Genomic DNA, 25,011 nt, shown 5'->3' with positions numbered 1-25,011 from the left:
GTAGGAGGAGAAATATGACAGACCATTCTGTGTCTTTGCTGAATTGTACTAGGAGCTATTTGCAGTAAGCAGGAAAATGGTTGTTTGGTGATGTTTCTGTGAGTTACGGCCACATTACTCTGGTGCATGCATGCTGTTCCTGTGGATGACGCTGGGTATGGAGAGCTCTGCTGCTGGAATACAGCTTATCCACAGCCCTGCCCCCTTGGCGTCTTTTGGTTTTTCTGTTGCTTTCTTATCTTTGCTCTCAAGTCATCTTTTCCCTCCACATTTTAGGCTCTCCCTGCAGAGGAAAGAGCCAAAACATATGTAGACACAAAAACAGTTGTTTCTATGCCTGGCTGTGCATTTATATGGAGGGGGAGCTTATAGCAGCAGGAATACACTGCATGTTGTGCTCCCAGGGAAGCCTCTGCCTCCCTGGCAGGTCAGTGGGTCTTGGGTAGAAAACAAGCTGTATGCTACAGCTGAAGCACGTGCATCCTCAGCAGTGGCATCATTCCCCTCCTTGGACTTGCAGTGAGAGCAATGCAAAATTACACTGTAAGACCCCCAAAGCAGTGATGGGGCAACTGGTGCCCCACTGGCAAGCAGAGCATTGCAGTGCTGTTGGCAGAGATGGGTACAGCCCTTGCTGCTGGTTAGTTCTGCCGCTCGTTCTTCATTCTACTTAATAGATTCTTGTGAGCATCTCATAATCAAACCCAAAATGAAATGCAGAGGACGGAAGGGCTGTAAATGGGAGATGGATGAGCTCTCAGCTGTAGATGCGTGGGATTCGCATCTCTGGGGATGCATGTTCATAAAGGCTGTGTTTGTTGATGGCACAACAGAGACCTAATTACAGGCGTGCTCTGTCACAGCTGTGTTATCCTCGTGTGCAGACCAGGCATAAACTTCAGTTTCCCAAGGGAGAATATTGTGTGTAATTCCGTATGTATTTTAATGTTCTCCATTTAAAATAAAATGAAGTATTTTCTCTTTTTACTCTACCGCAGCCATGCCTGTCCTTTTCCCTCTTATTCTTTTGCCAGTAGCTGTGGATTTTTAACTTTATTTTTTTTCCTGCCTCTTCAATTGATATTCTGCTTCCATATACTTCAGAGGGTGCCTTTCTCTGGGCCAGAACTGGGGACATTGGCCCAATTTGCACTTGCTGCATCATTGCATCATGGCCTGGGAGTCATAAAGTCATCTGACTTTTTCCCAGTACTACTTATTTTTAAATGTTGTGTAACAGTTCCCTGTAGTAAGGGTGGTTTGAAATAGAGCCCCTTGGGAGTTGCTGGGCCTTAAGGCTTTGTGCCTCCCAACACTAAAAAAAGGTGAGAATCCTGGATTACAGTTTAAGTCATTATAGCCCTGCTGTGATTAGTGTTTGCGTTACAGAGGGGTCAGATTTTTACATTCCTGACTTGATCCTTGTCTGGGGCTCACTTGACTGTATCTGTGCTGCTTTGCATTGCCTCATGTCTTTTCAACAGTAGTATTATTATAGTCTGTCTGATATATTTTTTTTAAGGTTCTTTTTTCCTTGGGGAACGATACTTTGGGAAGCTTTCCTTCTCCTGCAAAATGTCCTGTCCAGTCTGGAAATCCACACAGTCACTCTATCACTTATTTCTAAGTAATTGAGGCCATTGGTGTGTTCCCATAACCAGTGTGCTGTCCTGGATTCCCAGATCCTTCTGAAGGGGAGGGGTAGTACATAAGCTAACTTCTTCTACAGCAAACTTGGCTGTCACCCATTGTAAGCATGTAGAGGACTTAGAGTTCAGACCCTGATGCTGTTGAAGTTAATGGAAAAAGTTTGTCATTATGGCTAAACACTGGGAAGTTTTCTTAGAATGGTGGCAATCCTGTGTGTGTCTAGAAAGCATTTGCATAACGCACTGTATCAAGACGTCCAAAATTGAAAGTGGCTTTCTCAGCTGCAGAGAGCCACTTTATTTCCTACTATAAATAATAAACTCATTTTCTGCGGCGAAAGTAGTCCCTGCAGGGAATACTGATCAAGGCCATTCCCAGGGTTTGGGAGCTGTTAATGCATCTTGCAGCTGGGCTGCTCTGTGCCTGCTCTGCTGGTCCTTGAGCTGTGGCTGAGGGCTGTGCAGTGCTGTGCTATGCAGTGGTGCTGCATGGACCCAATGCAGTGCAGCCACCTTTCAAAGCTGGCATGGAATTGGTTTGGGTCATATCTCAGGCTCTGTGGTGTTGGGCAGCTTCTCACATTGCTTTTAGTGGAGTGGGAAAGTGTACTGTGATATGAGAAATGCCCTCAGATTGCCATGCTGGGTATAGCTCACCAGTGTGTTGACTTTCAGTGAGGTAAGGCTTCTTGCAGGGAAGGTTTTCTTGAGTGTTCTGACAAATTACTCTTTAGAAGCATTCTGTTATACAGGTTCATGGGAGTGGAATGACTTGCTTCTCTGCTGCTGCATCAGTTTGAGGAACTAAAGGTGATCAAAGGTGCAGTGATATTAAACACCGCTCTTGCAGGGAAGATGATGGCATTAGCCAGTGGCTCTTGCCCAGAGGGAGCTTCAAGTGGATTGGGTTCCATCCAGGTGTAAGGTTTCTTGTAGAGCAGGAGCCAGGTTTTGAGATACGAAACCACCTTCCTTGGGAGGACTAAGGGAAACTGCATCAGCTGTGAGCTATGTGTGTTTTGCAAACCCTTTGCATCCCTGCACTGTGGGTGCAGGGTCAGGAGCTGTGCTGCTTGCACTGCTGGGTGCTGTCACGTTGGCCTTGCTACAACTCATTCTTCTGCTGTAGGACTGAGATTTAAGTAGTTGCAAGTGGGACAGGCTGGGTTTTGCTCTGAAATAAACATGATACAGTTGTTATGAATGTGATCATAGAATGTGCTCCCACTGATGCTAAGTGGGCTTAAGTGAGGGGGTAGATAAAAGTGGAGCAAAACCTTGAGTCTCCTTCAAGGCTATAAATCAGTTCATCAGACTCATAAGTGCTTTGATTCAGGGCAAAGTCCATAAGATATTAAAATCCAGGCTTTCTGTTACTGTCTTGAAATCAAAACGAAGCCAAAAATCACAGAACCTAATTAATCATCTTTGGGTTAAATCTTGCAAGTAATACTGTATAAACATTTTAGATCCAGAGGGGATTATAGGCAAATACGGAGCTGATGGAGGAGTTCAAGGATGTTCTGAATTGCAAAGTAGGTGTGCAGAAAGCATTTCTGGAGCCTGTGGGCTGGAAGTGTGTGGAAGAAGAGATGAATGGAGGTTCTGAGGGCAGCAGCTTGGGGTAAATCAGACCTGGTTGAGGCTGGGGGACAGCAGATGGGTGAGGGAGAGGGAAAGGTAAAGCTGCAGAGCCCAGAATGGCCAAAGATCCATGGGGCAGCCTGAGCCCTGCCCCCAGTGCTGGTGTGATTTGTGGGGTCATGGGCAAGTTGCTTAACCATTGTGTTTGTTTTTTTGCTCACCTATAAAACAGGCATCAGTCATGGCAGGGGACTTGAATCGACTGATCGTTCTCAGGTATTTCGGGATGGCGTTTTACTTTGGATCACTCTTAGACACAGTCAGGTATGAAATGCTGTGTAGTCGTTGTGTTTATGGATCAGTTCATTTATTGTGATAGGAGAACGGGGAGAAGAGGCAATATATTATGTAGATTTATTTTTTTTTAAATGAAGATAATTACTGTATTGTGTCTTCGGTATCAGAAGGGGCTTTTTCAGAAGGCTGAGTGCCAGACATTTCCCTATAGAAGACAAATACTCTCTGGTTCTTCATCCTCTTTGTGTCTGCAGTCGAGTACACATGATTAATTGATGGCTTCATTTCCCCAAAGCTGCATGGCTGGAGCAGTCTCCATTATCCTCCCTGCTCAGGCACCTACCCAGGCTCTGTGTTAGTCAGAGCAATGCTTCCAAGTATACATTACTCTGTTTTCCTGGTATGTTAGAATTTTTCCTCTCTGAAGTGCTGTGACTTCTCTTATCATTTTTACCTGCAGTGACTTGTGGTGCAAGCTCCTCGCACAGTTAATTCCCTTAGATGATTTATTTACTAGTGACACAGCAGAGCCCTCAACATAGTAATTGCAATGACGTGATCATCAAAGCATCAAAAGCAGGAGCCCGGGTTCCTCATCTCCCTTGTGCTGCTGCAGTCCTCCCACCTCTCCCTTTGTGCTCTTTGTTGCTTTAAATCTTTTGGAGAAGGAAAAAAAAATCCATAACCAGATAAAAACTGGGTCCGTGCATCTGTAGATAATGAAGCATGTGGCTTCATTAGCCCAGCAGCACCAAAACACTGTCGCATCATTTGGTTCTGCTGACCTATGGACCCTCCCTGACCCAGTGCTTTGTGACCCCGTGGAGATGGGCTATATGGGCAGGAGATGGAAGAACAGCAAAGTGCTGCTCCCATATCCAAACATGCGAACGAAAAATGAGTACTTGAAACTCAATTGTTTTATCTTGTCTGGAAGAAATATTCCACGCAGCTGGAGAACTTGTAATTGAATTTAAAGATGATGACCTCTGGGACTAGATGTCTGTATGAAGCACAGGTGGATGGATGGCTGGCGTGCCTTTGCTCTGTGCCTGCAGAATGGGTGGGCACTGAGTGGGAGTGGGGAGCTCATCTCCTCTGTGCTGTCCTGCCCATCCTTCTGCCTGCTGGGGCAGATGCTCATCTCCTTGCTGCTGGGTGCAGTGCTGGTTCCTGCCCTGCTGCAGGTGCTCTGGGTGCTTCTGGCTGGAAACAAGTCCTCCCAGAGCTTGGGTTTTGGAAGGATCTCCTCAGCAGGAAGCTAAACAGCTTGTGGGGAGTTAAGGATTTCTTGGAAGGAGCAAGTCTGGCAGCACAGCATGTGGAGCTGCTGCATCGCTGCTTGAGATGTGCTGATATCACTGATCTGGGCCGAGGCCAGTAATTAGCTTGTTTTATGCATGCACACATCTAAGTGGTTTTCTGTTGTCTGGGAGAAATGGGAATATGAAAAAGTGGGCAACTGTCCCTCTGGGTGCTGGGGGCAGAGCAGGGATCCCATTCCCGAGACATGCGCTGGGTTTGGGGCCTGGCTGGTGGAGGTGGTGGGCTTGCTGTGCTGGCACAAACCAGCTCTTGCCAGGTGCTAGGAAGCTCAGGGAGCCACAGCTCCATTACACTGTAATAGCCTGAGAAATGAAATACAGTGATTAGTTGGATTGTTAAATGGACCTAGAGCCTACGTCAGAGATCTTCCCAAAAGCGTTTGGTGCACAGAGTAACAAAACTAGCTGCAAAAGCAGGATTACTGCAGGCTTTGTCTTGTGTGTGCTATTTCAGCCCTGCTGCAGCAAAGCTTGGAGGTGTTTGTTGCTCATGGGATGGGGCAGTGGGCTCAGTTGTGGCTGTGCTCCCAGCTCTGTGTTGCGTGTAGGGCCGGGCTGATCTGTGCCTCAGCTCCTCCAAGAGGGGAAGAAGGGAGGGCCAGAAGAAGGTCTTCCAAGTGATGGAAGAGCACTTACAGCCTAGCTTTGAGACAAGTGTTTTCTGTTTTGGCTCGGTACATAGGTTTGAAGAAGCACTTCCACTTTCACATGCCGAAGCTGAGCATATTTGTCTTTGCTGAAAGTATTATAACTGCCTTCAGGGATTTCTGTAGATCAAATACTGCTGAACTGGCTGTGGGAGGAGGAGCAGGGGGATGATGTACAAACCAGCTGAAGGACTCTCCTCCTGAGCACTACCTCATGCAGCTGCATTTGATGCAGGTGTCCCTCTGCTATGCCACTGTTCTATGCATGGTGGCCTGTGATGCGCCTGTGAAATGGAGTAGGAAAGTGGCTTTGTTGAAAATACTTTACTATTAAAAGGAGTAGCTGTTGAATGTGGTTTTTACTGTGTGTTTTTTTTTTTGTGACAATTCAGTTGCAAAATGTTAACTCTGATCTGATCTTCTGAGAAGTGTTATAGAGCAGTGAAGTTGAACATCAGTATGTAATTCAGCCCTGTTCGCATCATGTCCTGTGCTCCAGGACTGCCATCCCAGTGTAGAACAGCTCCTGTTCTCATTCCTCTCTGGCTGCTGAGTGATTCAGAACATGCAGCAGGAGTCCTTGGTGAGCACTGAGTGTGCAGCTGGGGAAGTTGCTCTCAAGGACAGAGCTCTGCTCCCTGAGGGGATGGAGCAGGTGGGGTGGGAGCAGTCCCTAGGTGGGAAACACCTGAGCCCTTTCTGGGTGCTAATCAGCTCTGCCACAAGGCTGGGTAGCCCTTGATCTCCTAGTGATGCTTAGGGAGGAAGCAGTGAAACAGTCCTCTCATCTTCCGCTAATGGGAAGAAAGATCCCATTGGACCAATGCCCCTCTGTGCTGCAGAAAGTGAGGCAGGGCTGCTTAAATCTGGCTGCAGGACAGCACTGGAATGTGCACCCCCAGCAGGGAACGCCTGGTGGGCTGTGGAAGGAAGGGAGGATTGCCTGTGGGTGGGGGCTGTGCTTGGGCCAGGAGCTTGGCTGTCCGTCTGGGTGGAGGCAGATGGAAGTAACAGCTTGGAAGTCAGCTAACAGTTGTCTTGATACAGATCAACTGTGGGCTGGTCAGTCCTCAGAGGAAGTTGTTGTCCTGACCCCATCATTTAGTGGTTGGTCTGTGCCCTAAAAATATATTTATACGCCCTTGCTGTCTGTTCTGGACGCTCAAGCTCCTGCCCTCCCTGCTAATGATGGGGAATGGTGACCTTCAACATTTGCTGTTTTACCAAGCAGTAGACCCCTCTGGCTTTGTTTTCTCTTTGTGCATCTTGAATTCCAACCTCTGGGCGTTCTGATACTGCAGCAGATGTTCTCCTGTTTGGTAGGTTTGTAGCATTCAGGGTAGCTGAGGAAATCTTGGGCATGTAAACCTCCAAAGGCAAATGGAAAGAAACCCAAGTGACAGTTTATCATGTGTCTCTCACTTTGTGTTCTTATCCCAGACAGAGCTTTGTCTTTTATCCCATAATTATGTCATTCCCCGTGAGCAACTTAATCAAAGCAAGGCTTTTTTTTTGGGTAGTGTTAATTTGATCTACTAGATGGCTGTATGATCTCCAATATAGATATTGGGGAGCTTTGGGGGCAGATTCCTGCAGCTTCAGTGAGCTGCCAAGGGGATGGGCTCTGACTGTGTTGAACAGCTCTGACTTTGCTAGCACTGTGGTTAGGTGCTGCTGCTGCTGCCTGTGGTTGCCTTCCTCTTCCCTCTTTCCCCTTTCCATTTCAGCTGCGTGTTTTCTGAGGTTCTCTTTTGTCATTTGTGGGAAGTGCTGTGTTTCTTACAAGGACCTTTGAAATTGAAATCTTGCTTCATCTTGGAACGAATGCTTTGCACTTCATAAAATGCATAATGTGCATAATGTGTGCTGGCAGTGGGGGGACTGGCAGGTAAGGAGATGACTCGATCTACATGACAGATATTGGCTTTGAGGAGATGCTTTTCTCTCCCAGCCTAACATGCTTTGCTCCGTGCACCAGAACAGCCTCTTTAGAAATCATGCTTGGCGACTTCAGCCAAGCCCTCACTGCTTTGCAGTGCACTGCAGATTAATGCTACTGCAAGCTTGGGCTCTTAATGCAATCTCAACCCTTTAATTAAAATAACATGGAACAAAAAGGGAGAATTAGTTAAAAATAACAACTCTCGGAAGCCCAGCTTGCCTTTTTATTAGACTTGTCCTCACTTTCTCAGCTGTTCTGATAAGAAGGATATTCTCCCTCTGGGATGCAGTGAATAAACTGGGATGTAACTCATTTGTTTGGGCATTATGTTTTAATTAATTTCTAACACTAATCCATTCCCTGTACTCTTTTTTTTTTTCCTTCTGGCTTGTAGATAATAAAATAGTCCTGTTCCAAGGAGAGGATTGGTGGTTTGTGCCATTACAGAAATGAGGTTTGGGTGCTGTGTAGCAATGCAGAGCTGGGGATGTTCTGCATTGCCATATGGAGGGTGCTGGAGGGACTTCCAGGAAACCCACCCAGAATGTTTGGATCTTGAGGAGATTGTGTACCCAGAATGCAGCCACGTTTTTCAGTGAGATGAAGTGTGTGCTGTATAACATTCTTTGGAGTAAAAGTTATCCTCTAGATAACATGGGCTGGTTTTTCTTTTGTATTTAGGCTCACCTAGACTTCCTTATGGCAGAAATGGTTTGGGCTCCCTTTAAACTGATGGGAAGCTTGCCATTCAAGCAAGGGAGGAGATGGGCTCTCTGATCTTCCAGTAATGAAGTGGTGTTTTTGCGCAGTCCCTTCTCTCTGCAGCTCTTCCTGGCTGCCCCTGCATCCTGCTTACTTAGCCTTGTCCAGTCTTTCTGAATCAATATGCACTGCTGCATTACTGGAATTGGAAAATAAAATAAAAATCCCAGCAGAGGTTTTGGCATGAGAGCATTGTTTAAAAACGGATGGGATGGATGGGATGCCATTTAACTCAAATGGGCTTGGTGTGGGTTTTTTTCATTTCTAATCTATACATAAGTGTCTGAGTGGAAATCCCTGTCCAAGCAGAGCTAAAATAGCTCTGGAAGGGCTTGGATTTCATTCTGCCCAAGTACTGAAGCTGCTGCAGGTGCCTCAAACGATGACTTCATGTGCTACTGTGCCCAGAGAGTACTTTCCCACAGCGTTGTAGCTCTGGGCTGACTTTCTAGTAACAGAGCAGAGCACGACCTCTGTCTGTTGTCTTGCTGTGATTTCAGGAGAATTAAGGGACAGATGGGCAAAATGCTTATGAAACAAACCCTGGCTTCCACACACTGAAAATCTGCTGATGCAGAAACAGACAGATAGGGAGGGCTCTTAAAATACACAAAGCAGGAGGACACTAATTGTATAGTGGCTGTGGAGGGGACCAATTCTCACAGGGAATTGCTCAGAGAATTACTTCATTCTTTAGCTGCAAAGACACTTTGGATTTGGCTTGTTCAGGTGTGTAACTGGGACTATGGTGGCCTTGAAGAGCAGAGAGCGGCTTGTAAAATACAGAGGAAAATCATCCTGTTAAGGTTCTTTTGTGCTTTTTCCTCTTTTTTTTAATTATGTTCCTTTCTAGTCTGAAAGCAATTTTCTTCTGTTAGCTACTGGTTTATCATATCTCGGTCTATAGCAGATCTGAATTTGGTCCATCAAAAGGCAGGGGGTTGGGTTGTGTATGGGGCTGGGCTCTGCTGCCATTTGAGAGATGGATGGATGGGGAGAGGCTCCAGGTAACTTCAGGGCTCTGGTTCTTCACGTAATGCCATCAGAAAGAGGTCGGTCTGAAATACTGATTAAGTGATGGTAGAAGCAAATCAGTTCAACTAGAGGTTGTTGAAACCTTGGGGGAGAATTTTCCATGGGGATAGTGATTTAAAGGAGTATATTTCCTAATAGTGTAGGAACATGGTTTAGTGGGCATGGTTGGATGATCTTAGAGGTCTTTCCTGACCTTAATGAACCTTTGATAATAAACTGCCATACAAAGTCAATGACAACCCAGTAAGATCTTACCAAGAAAATAAATACACAAAATGGAACAAATCCCCCAGCGTGAGGGCTGGATCTTCAGTTGTCTGTCTGGCACGAAGGAGTTCAGCATATGACAGTGTGGGCATTCTCATGAGAGATGCCTGTGGTTGGTGCTATCTGTCCCTTGGCTGCCCAGCTGGTGGCCATGGGGAGCTGAGCAAGCAGCCTGCTGCTTTCTAGTGGAGGGTCTCTGATGGATGCTGGGAGGCAGCAGGAGCCCAGCCTGGCACTGGCTGCCCTCTAGCGTGCTGCAGCCTGCAGCAAGGCACTGCAGGAGCAGGAAGGGTGCTTGCCATCGATGGCCTTTTAAAACTTGGGAGCAGCTTAATCCTCTAAATCTCAGTTTAAACTGATGCTCTGTTTACGTGGTAGGAATCTGAGTGCTGGGAGATTAGTGCATGCTAAGCAGGAGGTGATTTACGTCTCACACCAAGAGAGTATTGTGAGTTAGGGGAGGTATGGAGGCTGTGCTGTGCTGTTAGACCTGGCCTTTTGTGTTGGCATGCTGCTATTTCTGCCCCTGCCCTATACACTTTGGTGTGATCTGCAGCACAGCTGGGCGGATCTGGGGGAGGAAGGGCTGCTGCTGGTGTGGGGCAAGCTTCTGTGTAGGATTTCTCAATGTGGGAACATTGCAGGGTGACTTTTGACACCTGCTGGTGTGAATCAGTGCTGATGGTCCTGTGCAAAGAAAGGTTTGGCTTCTTTTCTGTAGGTGAGATGCTGTAGGTTGTTTGTTGTTTCTTACATCCCTTATTTCTCTGGCTGATAGAACGTTGAGGTGTGTGTAGGGCTGAGAGCAGTGCGAGTCCTGTCTGACAGCTGCAATTACTGAGCCATGGCTGGCAGCACAGCAGTCCCACGGGGACCACGAGCAATGAATCCAGCTCCCAGAAAATTGGTTAACCTGAAGGATGCCTGCATGGCGCTGGAGAAGAGTGCAGACATGACCTTGATCGAGAGCATTGGAACAGTTGTTGCTGGGAAGCACTGTTGCTCCAGGCTGTGTCAGGGATACCCAGGGATGTGCAGGGAGGGCTGGGTGTGCAGGGTTTGAGCTTAGTCAGGAGGTGTGTGCTTAAGGGATCTGCTTCAGCCTGACTCCTGTAATTAAGGAGCATGTATATATCTGTACCTTGGAAACACTTCATTCATTAATCTAATGATGAGGAGAATTATGCAGAGATGAACTTAAAGATGTAAAGGAAGGCTGGGTTTGCATCTGGAATGAAGCAAGGCATGCAGCATCTGTAGTTGCTGGAAAAGAGAGCACCAGCAACGTGAAGGAGCTACGCCATGGTTCCAGCTATGCACCAGTGTCTGTACAACATACTAGCCTGAATCTGTAGGCAGTTCACAATTAGAGACTTGGACAGGGAGGGCACTGCAGGTAAAAACTGGGAAAATGTATCCCTCTAAGTATGCATGAGGTTTCATGAGGGCGAGTTGATGCTTTCTTTGCTGTGGAGTCCTCTGAAAGATTTAGACTAAAGTCAAATGATGATAGAATAAAATTCTTACACGGTACTGAAAAGTGAGAGGGAAGCAGAGGCAGGAGATTGCAGTCCTGGTGCTGATGCCAATCAGTGGATGCTCCTCTGATAGTCTGCTGGAGGTGGGACTGCATGGAGGTGTTTTCAGATGGTTTGAGTTCTGCATGTTACATTCTCCAAATGACATGTTCTGGACTCTGTGGCCAAGCAGTGTGCTCCTTTGGGTGTGAGCACATCCTTGGGGTTGTGTGGGAAGTGGGTGAATGTCTCCAGAACAGCAGCAGTGCTTTAATCGTAAGGCAGTGGTGGTTGAAGTGCAGCAAAGCAGTCACATATAAAAATCTGTGAGCAAAGTGAAGAGCTTGCCTTTAGCATGAAATCTCTAACTCTTGCTTTGTTTTCCTTCGGTCACTGAACATTCCCTTTGAACATGGCTGGGGGAAAGTCTGAAATCCTGCAAAACCACTTTCTTCCCCCCCCCCCTTTCTTTCCAAGGCAGGGCAGGAGCAAACAGCTCGCACACCTCCTGCCCTGTGGGCCCTTACAGACAGCAGGCTGAACCAGTTTGCCCATCTCCGGGTGCTGTTGGGGAGGTGCCTGCTCCAGGAGGGCTTTGCAGAGGCTGCAGCTGGGCTCAGGGCACCGAGCAGGATCTGATACTGTGTTGAGTAGGGGTTTATGGAGTGTGGCACGGAGTGAGGCGTGAGAGCAGCTTTCGGCTCCAGAAGGTACCTGCCATCAGTTCTCAGGTGAGAGATTGAGATTGTTTGTGCTGAGCCTGGGAGACTTCGGTTGTGTGTTCAGTTCTATTTCTGTGGCTGGAGGTGTTCCCGGGAGCTCAGATCAGGAGTGCCTTAGCACAAAGGGTATCAGGAAGCTTCTTCTGAGTGTACTTGGATTAAGTACTGCAGCAAAGGGCTCTGCAGGCTGCCTCAGCCCTGCAGTTCTGCACCCTGCTGCTGGGCACCAGGACCTGCAGGGCCAGCACTGCACTGAGCTCTTCAGTGCTTTGGATACTCTGAGATCTGCTTCAAACCTATGTTGAGATCTCCCTGACTAATGGCTGGGATTCAGGTGTTCTTTGGCACAAGTCCCTTACACCCTGGTCTAAGGATAAGGAAAAGCAGGCTGCTCTTCTTCTTCCCTCATAATGGAAAATTTGTGGATATTTAGAAATGAAATTATTGGTATAAATGTGCTGTGACATAAGGCACGAACAGCTGGAAAATGTGCTTTCTCCTGCAGCACTGTGAGGATATGTGGCATTGTCAAGCTCTATTCACTACAGCTGGCACTCTGAGCCCACCCCAAGCCACATAAGATAATCTGGGATAGGGAATATCCCCCATGTGCCATAGAAGCAGGTGACAGATCCCTTTCTCTGGTGACACATCATGCCCATCAGCTCAGTACTCCTCGAAGGGATATGTGAGTAAATCCCTGCTGTGGCAGCAAGCATATTGAGGAACAGATGGTGCTGTGCTACAACTTTACCTGGTGTAAGGCTAATGCACAACTCAGCGATACAGAAACAGGCATTGTATTCCAGTGGCTGCTGTGTTCTGGTGGGGGTTTGCATTTGATTTATCCCTTCCTTCTGCTGATTGCTAAAAGATATTATACATAACTTTTTTTTATTCTCCCAGAGGGTTTGGAAATATAACATCAATGAGATTTGTGATGGAATCCCTGAATTTATTCTCCCTTTGCTGTTTCTGTGCGAGTCATACCAATGAGTGCATGCCATGGTGTGCTGAAGGAGCTCACAGCCCATGGAGGAGGAGGTGTCTGGTGTCCCCCCAAGCTCAGTTCTTCTCCTTTTAATGCTGGAATGTTTTTTCCAAGGTTTGAGAAGCAGCTGTATAGAGCAGAGGATAATGAAACAACCTGTTTTCTACAGCAGGCTATCCTTCCTCCTCCTGATGCCACATGGAGGGCCAGGTGCACTGGTGTCCCTGATCTTGGTGTGGCTGTCCCTTTCCCTTCCCACCACATGTGCAGGATGGGAGCAGGGCTCCTGGGAACAGCCATGTGATGCTGAGTGACCTCTTGAAATGGGTAGGGGATGGGATTTGTGCCACCACTTCACCCATTAACCTGAGTGAGCGTAGCAGCGTGGTTTTTTTTCAATGCCTATTTGATCTTATGGCTGCGGAATGGGTCCAATATGAACTCTGTAACTCCATTTCCAAGCATCCTCTTCCTGCTCCAAATGGCTTCCTTTCCCTGGCTGAAGCTCACATCATGTCCTCTCCAAGGAGCATGGGAAAAACGCATTTTAATTTTGCACTCTTGGCAAGTGAGGAATCACGCCCATGAAAACAAATACCCGTTAATTATGGCCATGAAATGCTGATTGAATCACAGCTCTGATAATGGCAAGGGCAGTTTGCAAGTCTGCTTCATATCCCAGAGGGGAAAAATAGAAATGAGAATTTCTTTGAGGAAGCATTTGGCCCCTCCTAGCCATCCATTTAGAAGTTTCACTGCCAACAGGTACTGCTCAGTTATGGCAGCGTTTCCATTTCAAGCATGAGAGGAGGACTGAAGTTACTGCGTGCATTAATTGGTAACAAATGCTGAATTTTCACTCATACCCATTAGAACAGGAATAACATTTCTGGGCGTAGGAGTGGTCGCGGGTTGACCCCCATTGGGGAGCACTGCTACTCCCTCTCTCTCCCTCTCTTTGCCCTTTCTTCTTGTTTTTCTCCACCCACTGCTCTATGAAAGAAGTCAATCTGCTTTGTTTTAGCTCTGCAGTCGCTCTGCACCATGTGGGCTGGGCCGATTCCCTGCACCCACATCCTCGCCCTCTGCTCAGCGCCAGCTAAGATTTGGGAAGCTCCCACCCTGCTGGCAGGGCAGGGCTCTGTGTCCACCACCTGCACCAGCACAAGTCCTGCACTGGAGGGGTGAGGTCTCTCATCCGAGGGGCTGACTCAGCTCTGCAGCCCATCCATGTTTCCTTTCTTGACTTCCTCCTGCATTGTGCATGGCTTGGTGCTTCCGATGTCACCACTCCCACAAGTGTTTGATAAACCTGCTGCTGGCATCACTCCTTTCTCTGGGTGCTCTTTCTAAGAAAGCAGTGAGGTAGAAGTGCTGCTCCTGGTGCTTGGAGGGGCTCAGTTTCTGAGGACACCTCTGGAAGGAATCTGAGCTGTGGTTTAGGCACTGTGTGCCCAGGTGAGTCCTGGGGGCACCACTGTGTGGGTCCTGACCCATCTTTCCATATTCCCAGGGGCTGGGTAGAAAATCATGCTACTTTTAAAATAAAAGTTTTAATTTTATTGTTATTACTTCTTGGCTGGCTTGAGTGTTTGCAAAAAGCCTGAGGAAGAGCAAGGGAGTGCTGGGAGGCGGCAGGGCTGTCGCGTGGCCAACCTTGCTGCCAGCCTGCTGGAGGTTTTCCATTGCTTTCAATAGGCTTTGGATTGAGCCCATGGCGTGCTGGCTGTTTATTTTGGAGGTCTTCTGAGGATAAAAGCAGTCTTTCAATGGCTGTTCTTTTGCTTTTGGCTCGGTTGCTCTCTGTGCCCCGTGGCTGGGTGCTTTTGGATGTGTCCCTGTTTTTTGAATGGGTGGCAGCTTGTGCATTCTGGAAGATTTGCTTTGGTCTTTCAGCAGTGTTTAGTGCTCCGCACAAGCAATGCAATCCCTCTGTGGGGAGGTGCTGTGTGCTGCTTGACTCGGTTCCTTTTCTACTGTCAAATGGTGGGATAGCACCAAGGCTCACCTTCAAGAAAGGAGTTGCTTACACCAGAGCTGCCTCACTCCAACAACAGAAGGCACTGATTTACCTCCTTCCAAATTCTGGATGGTTATTCCCTTTTATTTGTCTGGAACTGACAGATGTACACTGCGTGGCTATTTTGCTCGTAAAATGAGGCACTAATTGCTGTAGCAGCAGATGATACACTTTGAAATTTCTTCGCTTTCTGCCTTGAAGCAGAATTACAGCAGACCTGTGTTCTCAGGGAGCATTGCTCAATAGCAGTGCTGGCAATGTGTTATATAGATTTGATTTACCAATTTTTCTTCTATTTGCTGGTGCTCTTCCCACCCTTTTGTGGTTCTCCTGCAGAAATTGGCCATGAAGATGCACAGCTTTCTCTTGGTGAGGTCCAAACTGAACTCACCTATGACCTGTGGAACAGAACCTGCCCATGTCATGTTGTGTTGGATCAAGCCTCAACTAAAGATGGCACAAAGGCTGTTCTCTGTAGCATGCCGGAGCTGTATAGTTGGATCTGGTGTTTTGGGCTGGGGAAGAGGAGCACTGTGGTGCTGGGAGAGGCATGGGCTGCCCATGTCATGCTTTGACCTCTATCAGTGGCCGTGGAGGGGATGGGGCTGGGTGGCTTCAAATTCTGATTTTAAGTTCATATCAGTGTTGGTACTGTGCCAAGTGTAGCAATGACACAGAATGGACTCTGGGTTTATGGTCTGAAACTGCAGGTGGGGAGAAGAGACACAAAGGTTGACGAGGTGGTCTCTTTGTTCATATTCCTTAAGGTGCAGTGATCTCAACTGTGACATTCGAATGCATAAGGAAGGTCAAACCCTCTCCTGGGTGTGTGGCTTTCCTGGGCTTGGCATGACCCATTAAGTCTGATCAAGGGCAGAGCACTGCTCTGAGTCATGATTTTTTTTTTTTCTGGAGGCTGCAGCATCCCGGGTTACTCATCCTGAGAGAATGAATGCACTGAGGGTATAATTGTCATAGTTAGACATCATTTATTCTCACTATTTTAAAGATTCTTGTCAGCTGACTGATAGGTTTGGGTTGTTATTTTTGTCATCCTGGCCATGTATATCATGCAAAATGCTGAAACTTTACTATCCCATTTATGCTTCCTCTTACAGCATTGTAGATCTCTGCCGAGTACTTAGGTTAGGTAGTAACTCTACCCCATTTGCCATGGATTAACGAGGCTATAAAATAATCGTAAAGCTGGGGCAGCCCTGGATTTTCACACTCCTCACGTATTTGTATCTACCACAAAGTCCTTCATCTAACATCATTATCTGATTTCTCTGGGCTCCCTTTAATATTCTTTGTTGACTTTTAAAGTGCTGGGTGTGCCAGCTTGCTTTGGACTGCGGCAGGAGCTGGGTGATGCAGACGCCCATTGTGGATTAACGTCATGGGGCATGAGGGAAGGCAAGCAAAGCAGGTTGGGAATGGTGATGCCCATCATAGTGACCTCTTGGTGAGATGGGTGAAGAAAGTAGGATGCTGAAAGCATTCTGTGCTCTTGTTCCCTGTTGGTTTTGGAAAGGTGGAGGTATGAGACTACAGCCTGCAGGGTTACAGGGGCAGTGTGGCTTTGCTCATCTGTCAGCCCCCAGAGACCTGTGCTATGGAAACTGGGTGACACAGCCTCATGCTGATAGGGCAGTGGGAAACAAAGGCAATCCCAAGTTAGTGGAACTGGAGCACTCACTGCTTATGCTGAACCTGACCTGATTCTGTAGTGCCAGGTACGTGGGTATGGGATGCTGTTGGAAGAGTCTGGTTGTAAGCACTTTAATCACTTGCAAAGTTAAAAGGCAGTGGCATTTCGTTTCTGACATGAAATTATAATTAGCTTACTGTGGGGTGGAGACTGCAGGAAATTTGTGTTTCTGGCACAGTGCTGTCTTTAAAAATGTGTGTCACTGCTTTATTGTTATTGTAGAAAAATATACATAGAGAGAGGAGGCAAAAAGACAGCACCTCATCCATGGTTGGGAAAGCTGTTGTTAAACCAGCACCTTAAACTGACAGCAGAGGGGAGAAAAGCTCTGTCCTGCAGGTGTGAGTGGTTCAGGATGCAGTTTACTGTTGGGTCTGGCAGCCCCTTGGCTTGGAGCACATTGATGGGAAGAGCTGGGAACCTGTGTAGTGCCTGGAGGTGCCCGTGGAGAATGCCTTTCTTTTAGCATCTCTCACCTGCCTGCTCCAAATAGATCCATCATCTTCTCTTCCTAGCTAAGAGGAGGACAGCACAGTCCTGTCATGTAGCTTTCATTTGCTTTCCAAATTCAGGCTTGATAATGTAAAAGGCAGTAGGCAAATCTTTGGAACAATTGTTCTATTTCTGAGAGGTGCCCAAAATTCATACTAGTATAAAGGATGAAGTACATTACAAAAATCTCTGAATTTTTTTCAATAATCTCAAGGAATGAAATTGCTTTGCAAACATCTTTTGCCAGAAGTTGATTCTCTCTTCAGAAACTCTCAGTCAGGGAAGGCTGGATTACAGACTTATCCCATACGCCACTGCTGCTTTTTAAGCATCTTATGCACTGAGAGGTTACAACATCAAAGAGAGGATGGCTGATGACTACTTCACTTTATCTTTATTAAGTTGGTAATTAAGGGCCAGAGTGTAGCAGAAATGATTTTTGAAAAGTCACTTCATCTTTATTTGGGGTTAATTGCATTAATGCTCACAGCTTGACAGGCTTCTTACAAGACAAGAATTTAAAGAGAGTGCTAGGGAGGTGTGAGTTAGGACTTCCTCAGTGCTGAAGCTGCACAGGTAATCAGGGAGCACAGTGGGGCTTAGCACTGCCCTGAGACCACCCCAGGGTGTCAAGACTTGGGGGTTTGGACTTGTGGAGTGGAAGTAGAAGCAGATATCCACACAGAGATCTGCCCAAAGCAGAAGTGGTTCTCAGGACTTTCTAAGGGCTGTCTCGGTGGTTTCTTGGTCTTTGCTGCACCTTACCTTGTACTCTGTAGAGGACTGAGTATTGGTCCCAGTCATCTTCAGTCACTGTGAGAGAAGACAAGCTACGGACTAAAGCCCTGGTTGGGACTTAAAGCAATGGCTAGGGCAGACATTTGCTAGCCCTTATAATTATTTGGTACATCTGCACAGTAATTCACCTTTTACTGCTGAAGGCATTGAGACCAAAAAGGATCAGAGCCTTTACGTCATTACGTGCCACCAGGGACTGGCTGTGCGTCCTCTTCTGTACCGCTAATCAATAGTCTGTATCTAGGGGCAATGCAACTTTGTAGATGTCAGAGGAAACTGATGCTTTTGTCCTGTGGTCTCTCAGGTAGATGAATTATGTATCCATGTGAACTTTGTATGAGGTACCTTAAAAAGAAAAGCAGTGGTTCAGCTACCCTCATTCCATTCATTGTGGCACAGAATGTAACATGCAAGGAGGGCTGAGGATCCCTCTGAGATCTTTTCCTATTATGCTGGTGAACCTTTGTTCCCTTTTAGCATTATTATTCCAGGAATACAATCAATAATACAAAGAAAAGCATGAATCTGCTGCACATCACATTTTCTATCCTGTTAGCAGTGTGCTCCTTAGATTCCTGTTCTGTGGGCTTGTTCCTTACCAGAAATGAATGCTCTGTTGTTCATACAGCTGCAGATCAGATAGAGTTGTAGCATCTCTCTACCTTGAGAGCAGTACATACATCTACAAAGTCTTTTTCTGAGATAGCTCTTTTTTCTTCATGAAGGTTTGGTTACTGCGACCTTTGAAAGCCACCTCTCATAGGGCATCCTATTGGCTTTCCCATAGTGAATTTCCTGTGATCTTTATTCTCCCTCTAAGGAACATGAATATCAGTTACGCACTTCAAATTAAAACACTTGAAATCACATTCTGAAAGTGGAAGTCCACAGAAGGCAAAGCCGATCTGAATGGATGCTTCACCAGTCCCAAATTAAAACACCAATGTTCTGAATTACATTCAGCTTTTCTTCGTATTATCAGCTCTGCTCCTTCGTGTGTTGGGGAGGACACTGTGGCTGAGATGGAGCTGGTTGGGGCTGTCGCAGCAGCACAGCAGGATGGGAGGCACAAGGGGTAGCTGCCCCATATACAAGTGCCATTTAAAAATACCATGGATCGTGCCCCATTTAAAAAATCTCTTGTTATATCAGAGGAGAAAATACCCATCCTTATCTTTTTTTCCCTGTTTAGGAATCAGGGTAGAGCAAGCATTATAACTTTTCAGAGTGGCATGGTTGGATTTTCTTGGCTTAGGGTGAGGCCGTTCCCTGTGCTGTTTCCTTAACTATGAAGCTGCTTTTTTTTTTTCTTGGTCTAGAAATGGAACCTGAAAATGATAGAAATTTGGATTTTCTTTTTTTGATCTGTTTAACTTCGGCGATGGCTTGACCACAATGCACAGATGCCATGGGAGGTGCTCCTGACAGCTCTTTGAGCAGTGCTATCCAGCTGCAATTACCCTCAGCTGCCTGGGGTGACTGCAGATGGTGGCACTGGCCTCTCCCCGTGGAAAACCAAAGCTTCTCATTTTGTACATCCACACTGATATTCAAGTGCCCTAAACATAGAATATAGAGTGGTGATGAGTAACACCCGAGGTGCAGGAAGCTTTCCTTGTGGCCACAGGCTAAGACTACATTGAAAGGAGCAATGAAACTCTTGAGGTGGGTGTACAGGTGCTGGATTTTAACTGTAGAGCCTGAGTTCTGTTATAACAAGTTCTATCTCTGCCCTGGATCAGGGAGAAGCTGCTGCAGGCTCCATGCCATTGTGCCCTGGGTCAGGCAGGGGGAGCACCTCCTGCCTTGGCTTGGTGTGAGGCAGATTAGGTCCACCTTGCAGCATAGACCATAAGACAAGGCAACCTGGAGTTTTCTGAGCTCCTTTTCTCACCCTGGTGTGGAAATACTGAGGAGAGATGTTGCTTTGTAACAGCTTCAGATGTTTGAAATAGTTGTCATAGTCTTTCCTGCATTGAGAGCACGTCTGAGATGCTTAAACTTCCTGGAGCTGCACAGACAATCGATACCAGCACCAGTACGGGCAGAGCCACTCTTACCTCATTATATGCACAAGGAAGAAGTGTAATGCTTGGTGACATGCAGGTCCAAAGCCTGTCTGAAACAGGCTGTCAGCAGTCTGCAGAACTGCTCTACTGTCTGGCTCTCAACTAGGACACGAGCTGACTGTGTGACTGTGGGCTCTTGCACTATGAAGACTGACATGGAATAGAATAGAATAGGCTCTGCAAATACTTTCCCTGTGTTAAGAGCACACAGGTTATCTTTCTCCCATGAAAGCATTTGGGCCAGCACAGCCATGGCTGTGTAGAAGCTGTTTGCAGATGGTGCAACCCACTTGAAAATCAAATTGAGGTCTGGTACCAAGAAAGAGAGCCTCTTGGTTTCTCTACTCATGGACTGGGGATAACCACTGGGGTTGGGCTGTTTGGATAGCACTGCTGTGGTTCCTGCTGTTACTGGGGTCTGAATGTCCTCAGATGTTAGGTGGGTTCCCACAGAATGAGCAGCTTGTGCTTCCCCTCACTGCTGCTGAAGCTGTCCTTACATTTTCCCTAAATCAAGGCATCTGTCCTTGAAGCGAATAGGAAGAAAGCATTGCATGGATTGTCTAACAAAACACAGCTATAATGCTCAAAATGAGGGAGCTTCAGCTCTCCCATGCAGCCTTTATCCACGCCATTGCTGCCCTGTTCATTCATTTCATTGCACAAGGCAATGGGGTTGGTCTGGCTGGTGCTTTAACCGAAGTCTGCTCTTTCTGCAGTTCCTTCAGTGAGGTGCTGACAGTCGCACACACTGGGCCCCTCACAGCTCTGGCCCCAGAAACCTTTAGGAAACCTCAAATCCCATGAGGGATCTTAAGAAGGTTAATTGCCTTTCGGCTTCCACCCAGAGCTGCTCCCCTTGGCTTTTGCTAGGAAAGAGCTCACAAATGAGGGGTGCGGCATGCTGGCATTAACAGCTTCTGCCCCAGAAGGGCAAATTGCCTGGGAGTTGGTATGAGATTAAGCATCAAGGCTGTGTTCCCTCGTGGGCTGTTAGCTCCGTGTTTATTCTCCGTGCTCTGCTTGCAAAGTGTGCACAAGGAGCTTTGTTTTTCCCATGCAGCAAGCGCTGTGTCAACGGAGCTGCAAGAGTTGTGCAGGAGAACAGCACTGTGTCTTCGGCAGGTGTTGAGCTTCCAGCCGGTACAAATGCAAACAGCAAGAGTGGGATGTCGGGAGCTTTGCACTTTTGGCATCTGCCACCCAAGCTGAGGAAATCGGTGCCTCCATTCTGCAGGAGCTGTGCTGATCTATTTTTCCCCTCCGCTTGCTTTTCCCAAAGGTGCTTTTTAAAATAGGATTCCCAGGGAGAAAGCGCTGACAGCTCCGCTCCCCGCGTGGCAGATAACGAGGTGTCTGTGCGATCCTCCCCATGGGTCCTTTCCTCGGAGCTGAGCGATGCGGACGAACGCACGGCGGAGCTCGGTGCAGGGCTGCAGCTCCCTTAATCCCACAGCGGTAGTGTATAAATGGGGTTGTTGTCAGGGCACATGGCAAAAGGGTTAAAATTTAATTAGAAAACCTGGTGGCAGCTCCCGGAGCTTAACGGAGATTTGTGTAAGCCGCTCGGAAGGACAAGGCTGCTGTGTGAGCTGCTGGCGGGGCCGGGCTACTGCAGCCGCTGGCTCTGGGGGCATGCCTGGAGCCTGCCCAGGAAGCGCCGTGAAAGAGGAGTTTGTTAGGAGGTTGGACGCGGCTCTCCGCAAGCCGTATAAAGCCAGCAGGCCGGCATGCCAGCGTGCTAAACACCCAGCCCGGCGGGACGCGGAGGTGTGCTGGGCCCATGGCTTCGGTGCTGATGTGCGGGGTGGAGGACCTGCTGCTGGGGGGCAGCCGCTGCGTATGGACGCTGACGGTGACGGCGCTCCGGCGGTGGTACGCGGGGCGGCTGCGGGCGTGCCGGCAAGCGCTGCGGGCATGGTGTGGCCTCGGGGACGTCTACCAGGTAGGGGACACCTGTGGAGCTGCCGGCAGGGATGTGGGTGAGGGATTCCGTTTGTCACAGCAGGATATTGGGGAATCACAATTGGTGTTGCGAAGTGGTTCTGTCTGTGATAAATCTTGCTATAAGGGTCACTGGGCTATTTGTTAGTTTATGTTGGATGTTTCCAAGCTGCTGCTTCTCTCTCTCTGCTGTTCTGTGATTTGGGGTGTTACAGAGCTCCCAGCAAAACTGCTCTCTCTCCATAACCATTAAAGCATCACTTGCACATGGAAGCAGTGTTAAAGGGACATCCGTACCTGTGCAATCCATCCCGAAGGGACTTGTTGCTGTTTAGCTGTAAGGCATGTCCAGGTTCAGGAGTGCCTAATAGTGGGAGAGTAGCTGTACAACTGATGGCTCTTATGGTGCTTGAATGTATCTTGGTATTGCATACGAATGAATATCATCTGAATATGGATTGTGGATAGTTTGGGAATGCACAGCCTGGCTGCTGCCCCCCCCCGCCCATCCCTGCTGACCTGTCCTGCCCCACCAGCACTGCTGTGCTGGCCAAGGACAGCAGCTGGGCTGAAGTCTTCAACTGCTGCGCACCAGTGGCTGCCTCAAAGTGTAAAGTTCTTCTGAAAGAAAGTGAAACTGTAGCTCTGTCTGATGTTACTGTGTCCTTGTGGCTCAGGGTGGGGATTAGTTTGTCCTTGCTCTGCGAGTAGCATCGCTTCCTTGCCACTACGGGGATGTGAAAATGGGCAAAATGAGGAGATGAGTGATGCCAGGCAGTGCCTGTGCTGGGTGGGAACCTGGACGCTACCCATCTCACTGCCCTGTGCAGCTCTGGGCTGTGCCAGGTCCTCCCTGCAATGGAACCAGGCAGGAACAAAGCTGCTCTCACATCTTAATGTCAGGAATTTCCTAGTAGACATTTTGGGGTGCGTTAAACAGAAATGGCTGAAAGAATGCCCTGCAGCTCTTCCTTGGGTTGTGCAACACATTGCTTTTTGTGCTGAACTCTTGGCTCTTTGCTGTTTGAAAACGCTATTGGTATCCCTCCTGATGCTGGTGGGAGCAGAACGAGCCCACAGCAGTTGGTGTCACAGCCTGGGTGGATGTCACAACCCTATAAGAGGCTGAATAAATTATTTCTGGGTTCGATTTAATCTCCCAGGGATGTGCATGGTTTAATGGCTTGGGGAACAATGCAGAGCTTTGTGCCCAGGCTATGTGCAAGGTGTGTGCAGGTGGGGTAATGTGACAGGTCCTCATGCTGCTGTGCAACACTGAGGGCTGCAGCTCTCTTTCATCTATGCTGGGGGTTCACACTGCTTTGGGGGCCAGGGGTTGTTTTCAGGTGAGGTGACACTGAACAGATCTCTTCCCTATTTTAATCATCACTGAATTGCTGTGGCGTACGGAAAGCCAGCAGGGTTTCTTCTCCCTGAGCTGACAAGTTTTCCTTTAATATTTAGTTGTCCTTTGATAAAATGCTTGCTAACCTGATGGGAGACCCAAGATGTGCCAAAACAGTACCTCCTTCTCATTCCCAAACCATCTCACCTTCATCTTTTGGAGCCGCTAGGTGCTATGGCTATCACGTGGGAAAGCCTTCTGGCCCTGCTTCAATCCTCTCTGCTGACATAAAGCCCTTACCTGCCTTAGTGACTCAAAGTCCAAAACCCAAGGACAGGGCAGCTTCTGTCTGTCACTTTCTCTTTGAGAGCAGTGTGGGGAGCCTAAAGTTTGGGCATATCCCCAAGTTGGCGCACACCATCTCCTGTATCATGCACAGAGACCGGCCCAGAGGTGGGCTGTCCTGTTTGGCTATTGCCCTGGAGCCACGCTGTTGAGGAGCTGTCCTGTTTCTCTCTGAAGAAACCTCTGGACCTGTGCAAGAGGGAACTTGGCCTCTCAGAATGCTTGGGTTGCATGCCAGGGAATGTTGTCCACAGCACAGAGTATCTGAAAGCATGGAGAAAGCAGACTTGCAGAGAGATGGTGGAAGAGCTGGCACAAAGATCTCCTCTGTGACTGCAGCAAGTCAGTGTGAGTAATGCTGTTAGGGGAAAAAGTCTGAGGTGAGAGTCCAGCACAGAGGTCTCCACACAACAGTATCATATGAGAAGTGGGAAAGAGGTGCAACTTGGAGCTGTATTTTGTTGTGCAGAGCTCATGTGCAGCTCTGACCTGGTAGTGTGGCATGGGGGGACTCTTTCTCAAGCCCCTTGTGTTGTGTACAGCAGATATATTCGGTGCCATAGTGTCCAGGTACCGCCTGTAGAATGAAGCACTTGGCTGGGTTCTCTCCTTGCAAGTTTTCACACTGCCTGTCCTGAATCTAATGAACAGAGCAGCGAAACCAACTGAAATGGTTTTGTATCCATGAGGTTGTTAAATGGTGGCAAAGCCAAAAACAGCCCAATTCACTTCTATAAATTACAAGTTGGTTGGTTGGGTTTTTTAGTGGTAGAAATGCCCTGTGCTCATTACAGGGTGTGGAAGAGAAACCAAGCAAAGCATTCTCAAACTGTGCAGAATATGAGGAGACATGGTGAATGCCTGCTGGATGGGAAGCTGGGAAGGAGAATGGAGGCATCTCTGAGCTCAGGCTATTTGGTTACGCTGGTAATTTGGCAAACGGTTTTGGCTGTAGAATTGTAAATTGAAGTCATGTGGCTTTTGGGATGACGTACTTTTTAACCTCCGAAAGGTCACTTCCTCTGGGAGAAGGGAAAAAAAATTGCAGATGCAGCAAAGAAAACCAGCTTTGTCCGTGTCCGCCCTGTACCTGCCTGGGTGGAGCAGAGAGGAAGCGGCTGGCTGCTGTTTCCTATGGTGCTAATGGGGGTGGCTTGGACAGCAAGGAGTGCACTTCCTCTGTTGCCACACCTTCACTTTTCTTTATAAAACTGCTGATGACAAGCTTGGAGGCTCCTTTTTTCTTTTTCTCAATTATAAGTCAATGGTTATGGGCTGGTGAGGGGTGCAACTCCCCTGCCTCTGTACTGGGCAGAGCCCAGAAGCACCATCTCAGGGCTTTCTGAGGAAGCTCACAGGCTTTATTCAAGGATGCTGAATGTGCCTCTTCGAACACTGTATCAAAATGGGAATTAACCCCTGCTCTAGAAGAGCTTTGCTCTTCCTTCATGATCTGACCCAGTGCTGTGATGCCTCTTGTACCCCACTGGTGCAGTCCCACTGTGATTTCCCCACGGCTGTGGCTCACAAGAGAGCCTCTGCCTGGGAG

General features: G+C 47.8%; 1 protein-coding gene across 7 annotated transcripts in view; it reads left to right on the top strand.

Annotated features, from left to right (window-relative positions):
- FRMD4B (FERM domain containing 4B) overlaps positions 1-25,011 on the top strand; it is a 100,479-nt gene that overhangs the window by 12,619 nt on the left and 62,849 nt on the right. For 4 of the 7 annotated variants that reach the window (XM_423748.8, XM_004944685.5, XM_015293240.4 and 1 more), the window contains exon 1: positions 21,491-21,773. The exons of 2 other annotated variants lie outside the window; for them this stretch is intronic. In XM_423748.8, the coding sequence (XP_423748.2) occupies positions 21,612-21,773 (162 nt within the window). In that variant the 5' untranslated portion in view covers positions 21,491-21,611. Of the gene's footprint in view, positions 1-11,633; positions 11,757-21,490; positions 21,774-25,011 lie in introns of those variants that run through there. One more of the 7 variants, XM_015293242.4, reaches the window with a different exon arrangement.

The sequence above is a fragment of the Gallus gallus genome, chromosome 12 (genome assembly GCF_016699485.2).
Source record: "Gallus gallus isolate bGalGal1 chromosome 12, bGalGal1.mat.broiler.GRCg7b, whole genome shotgun sequence".
Lineage (NCBI taxonomy): Eukaryota > Metazoa > Chordata > Aves > Galliformes > Phasianidae > Gallus > Gallus gallus.
The sequence above is the reverse complement of the archived record's forward strand: the minus strand, read 5'-3'. Positions and strand labels throughout refer to the sequence as shown.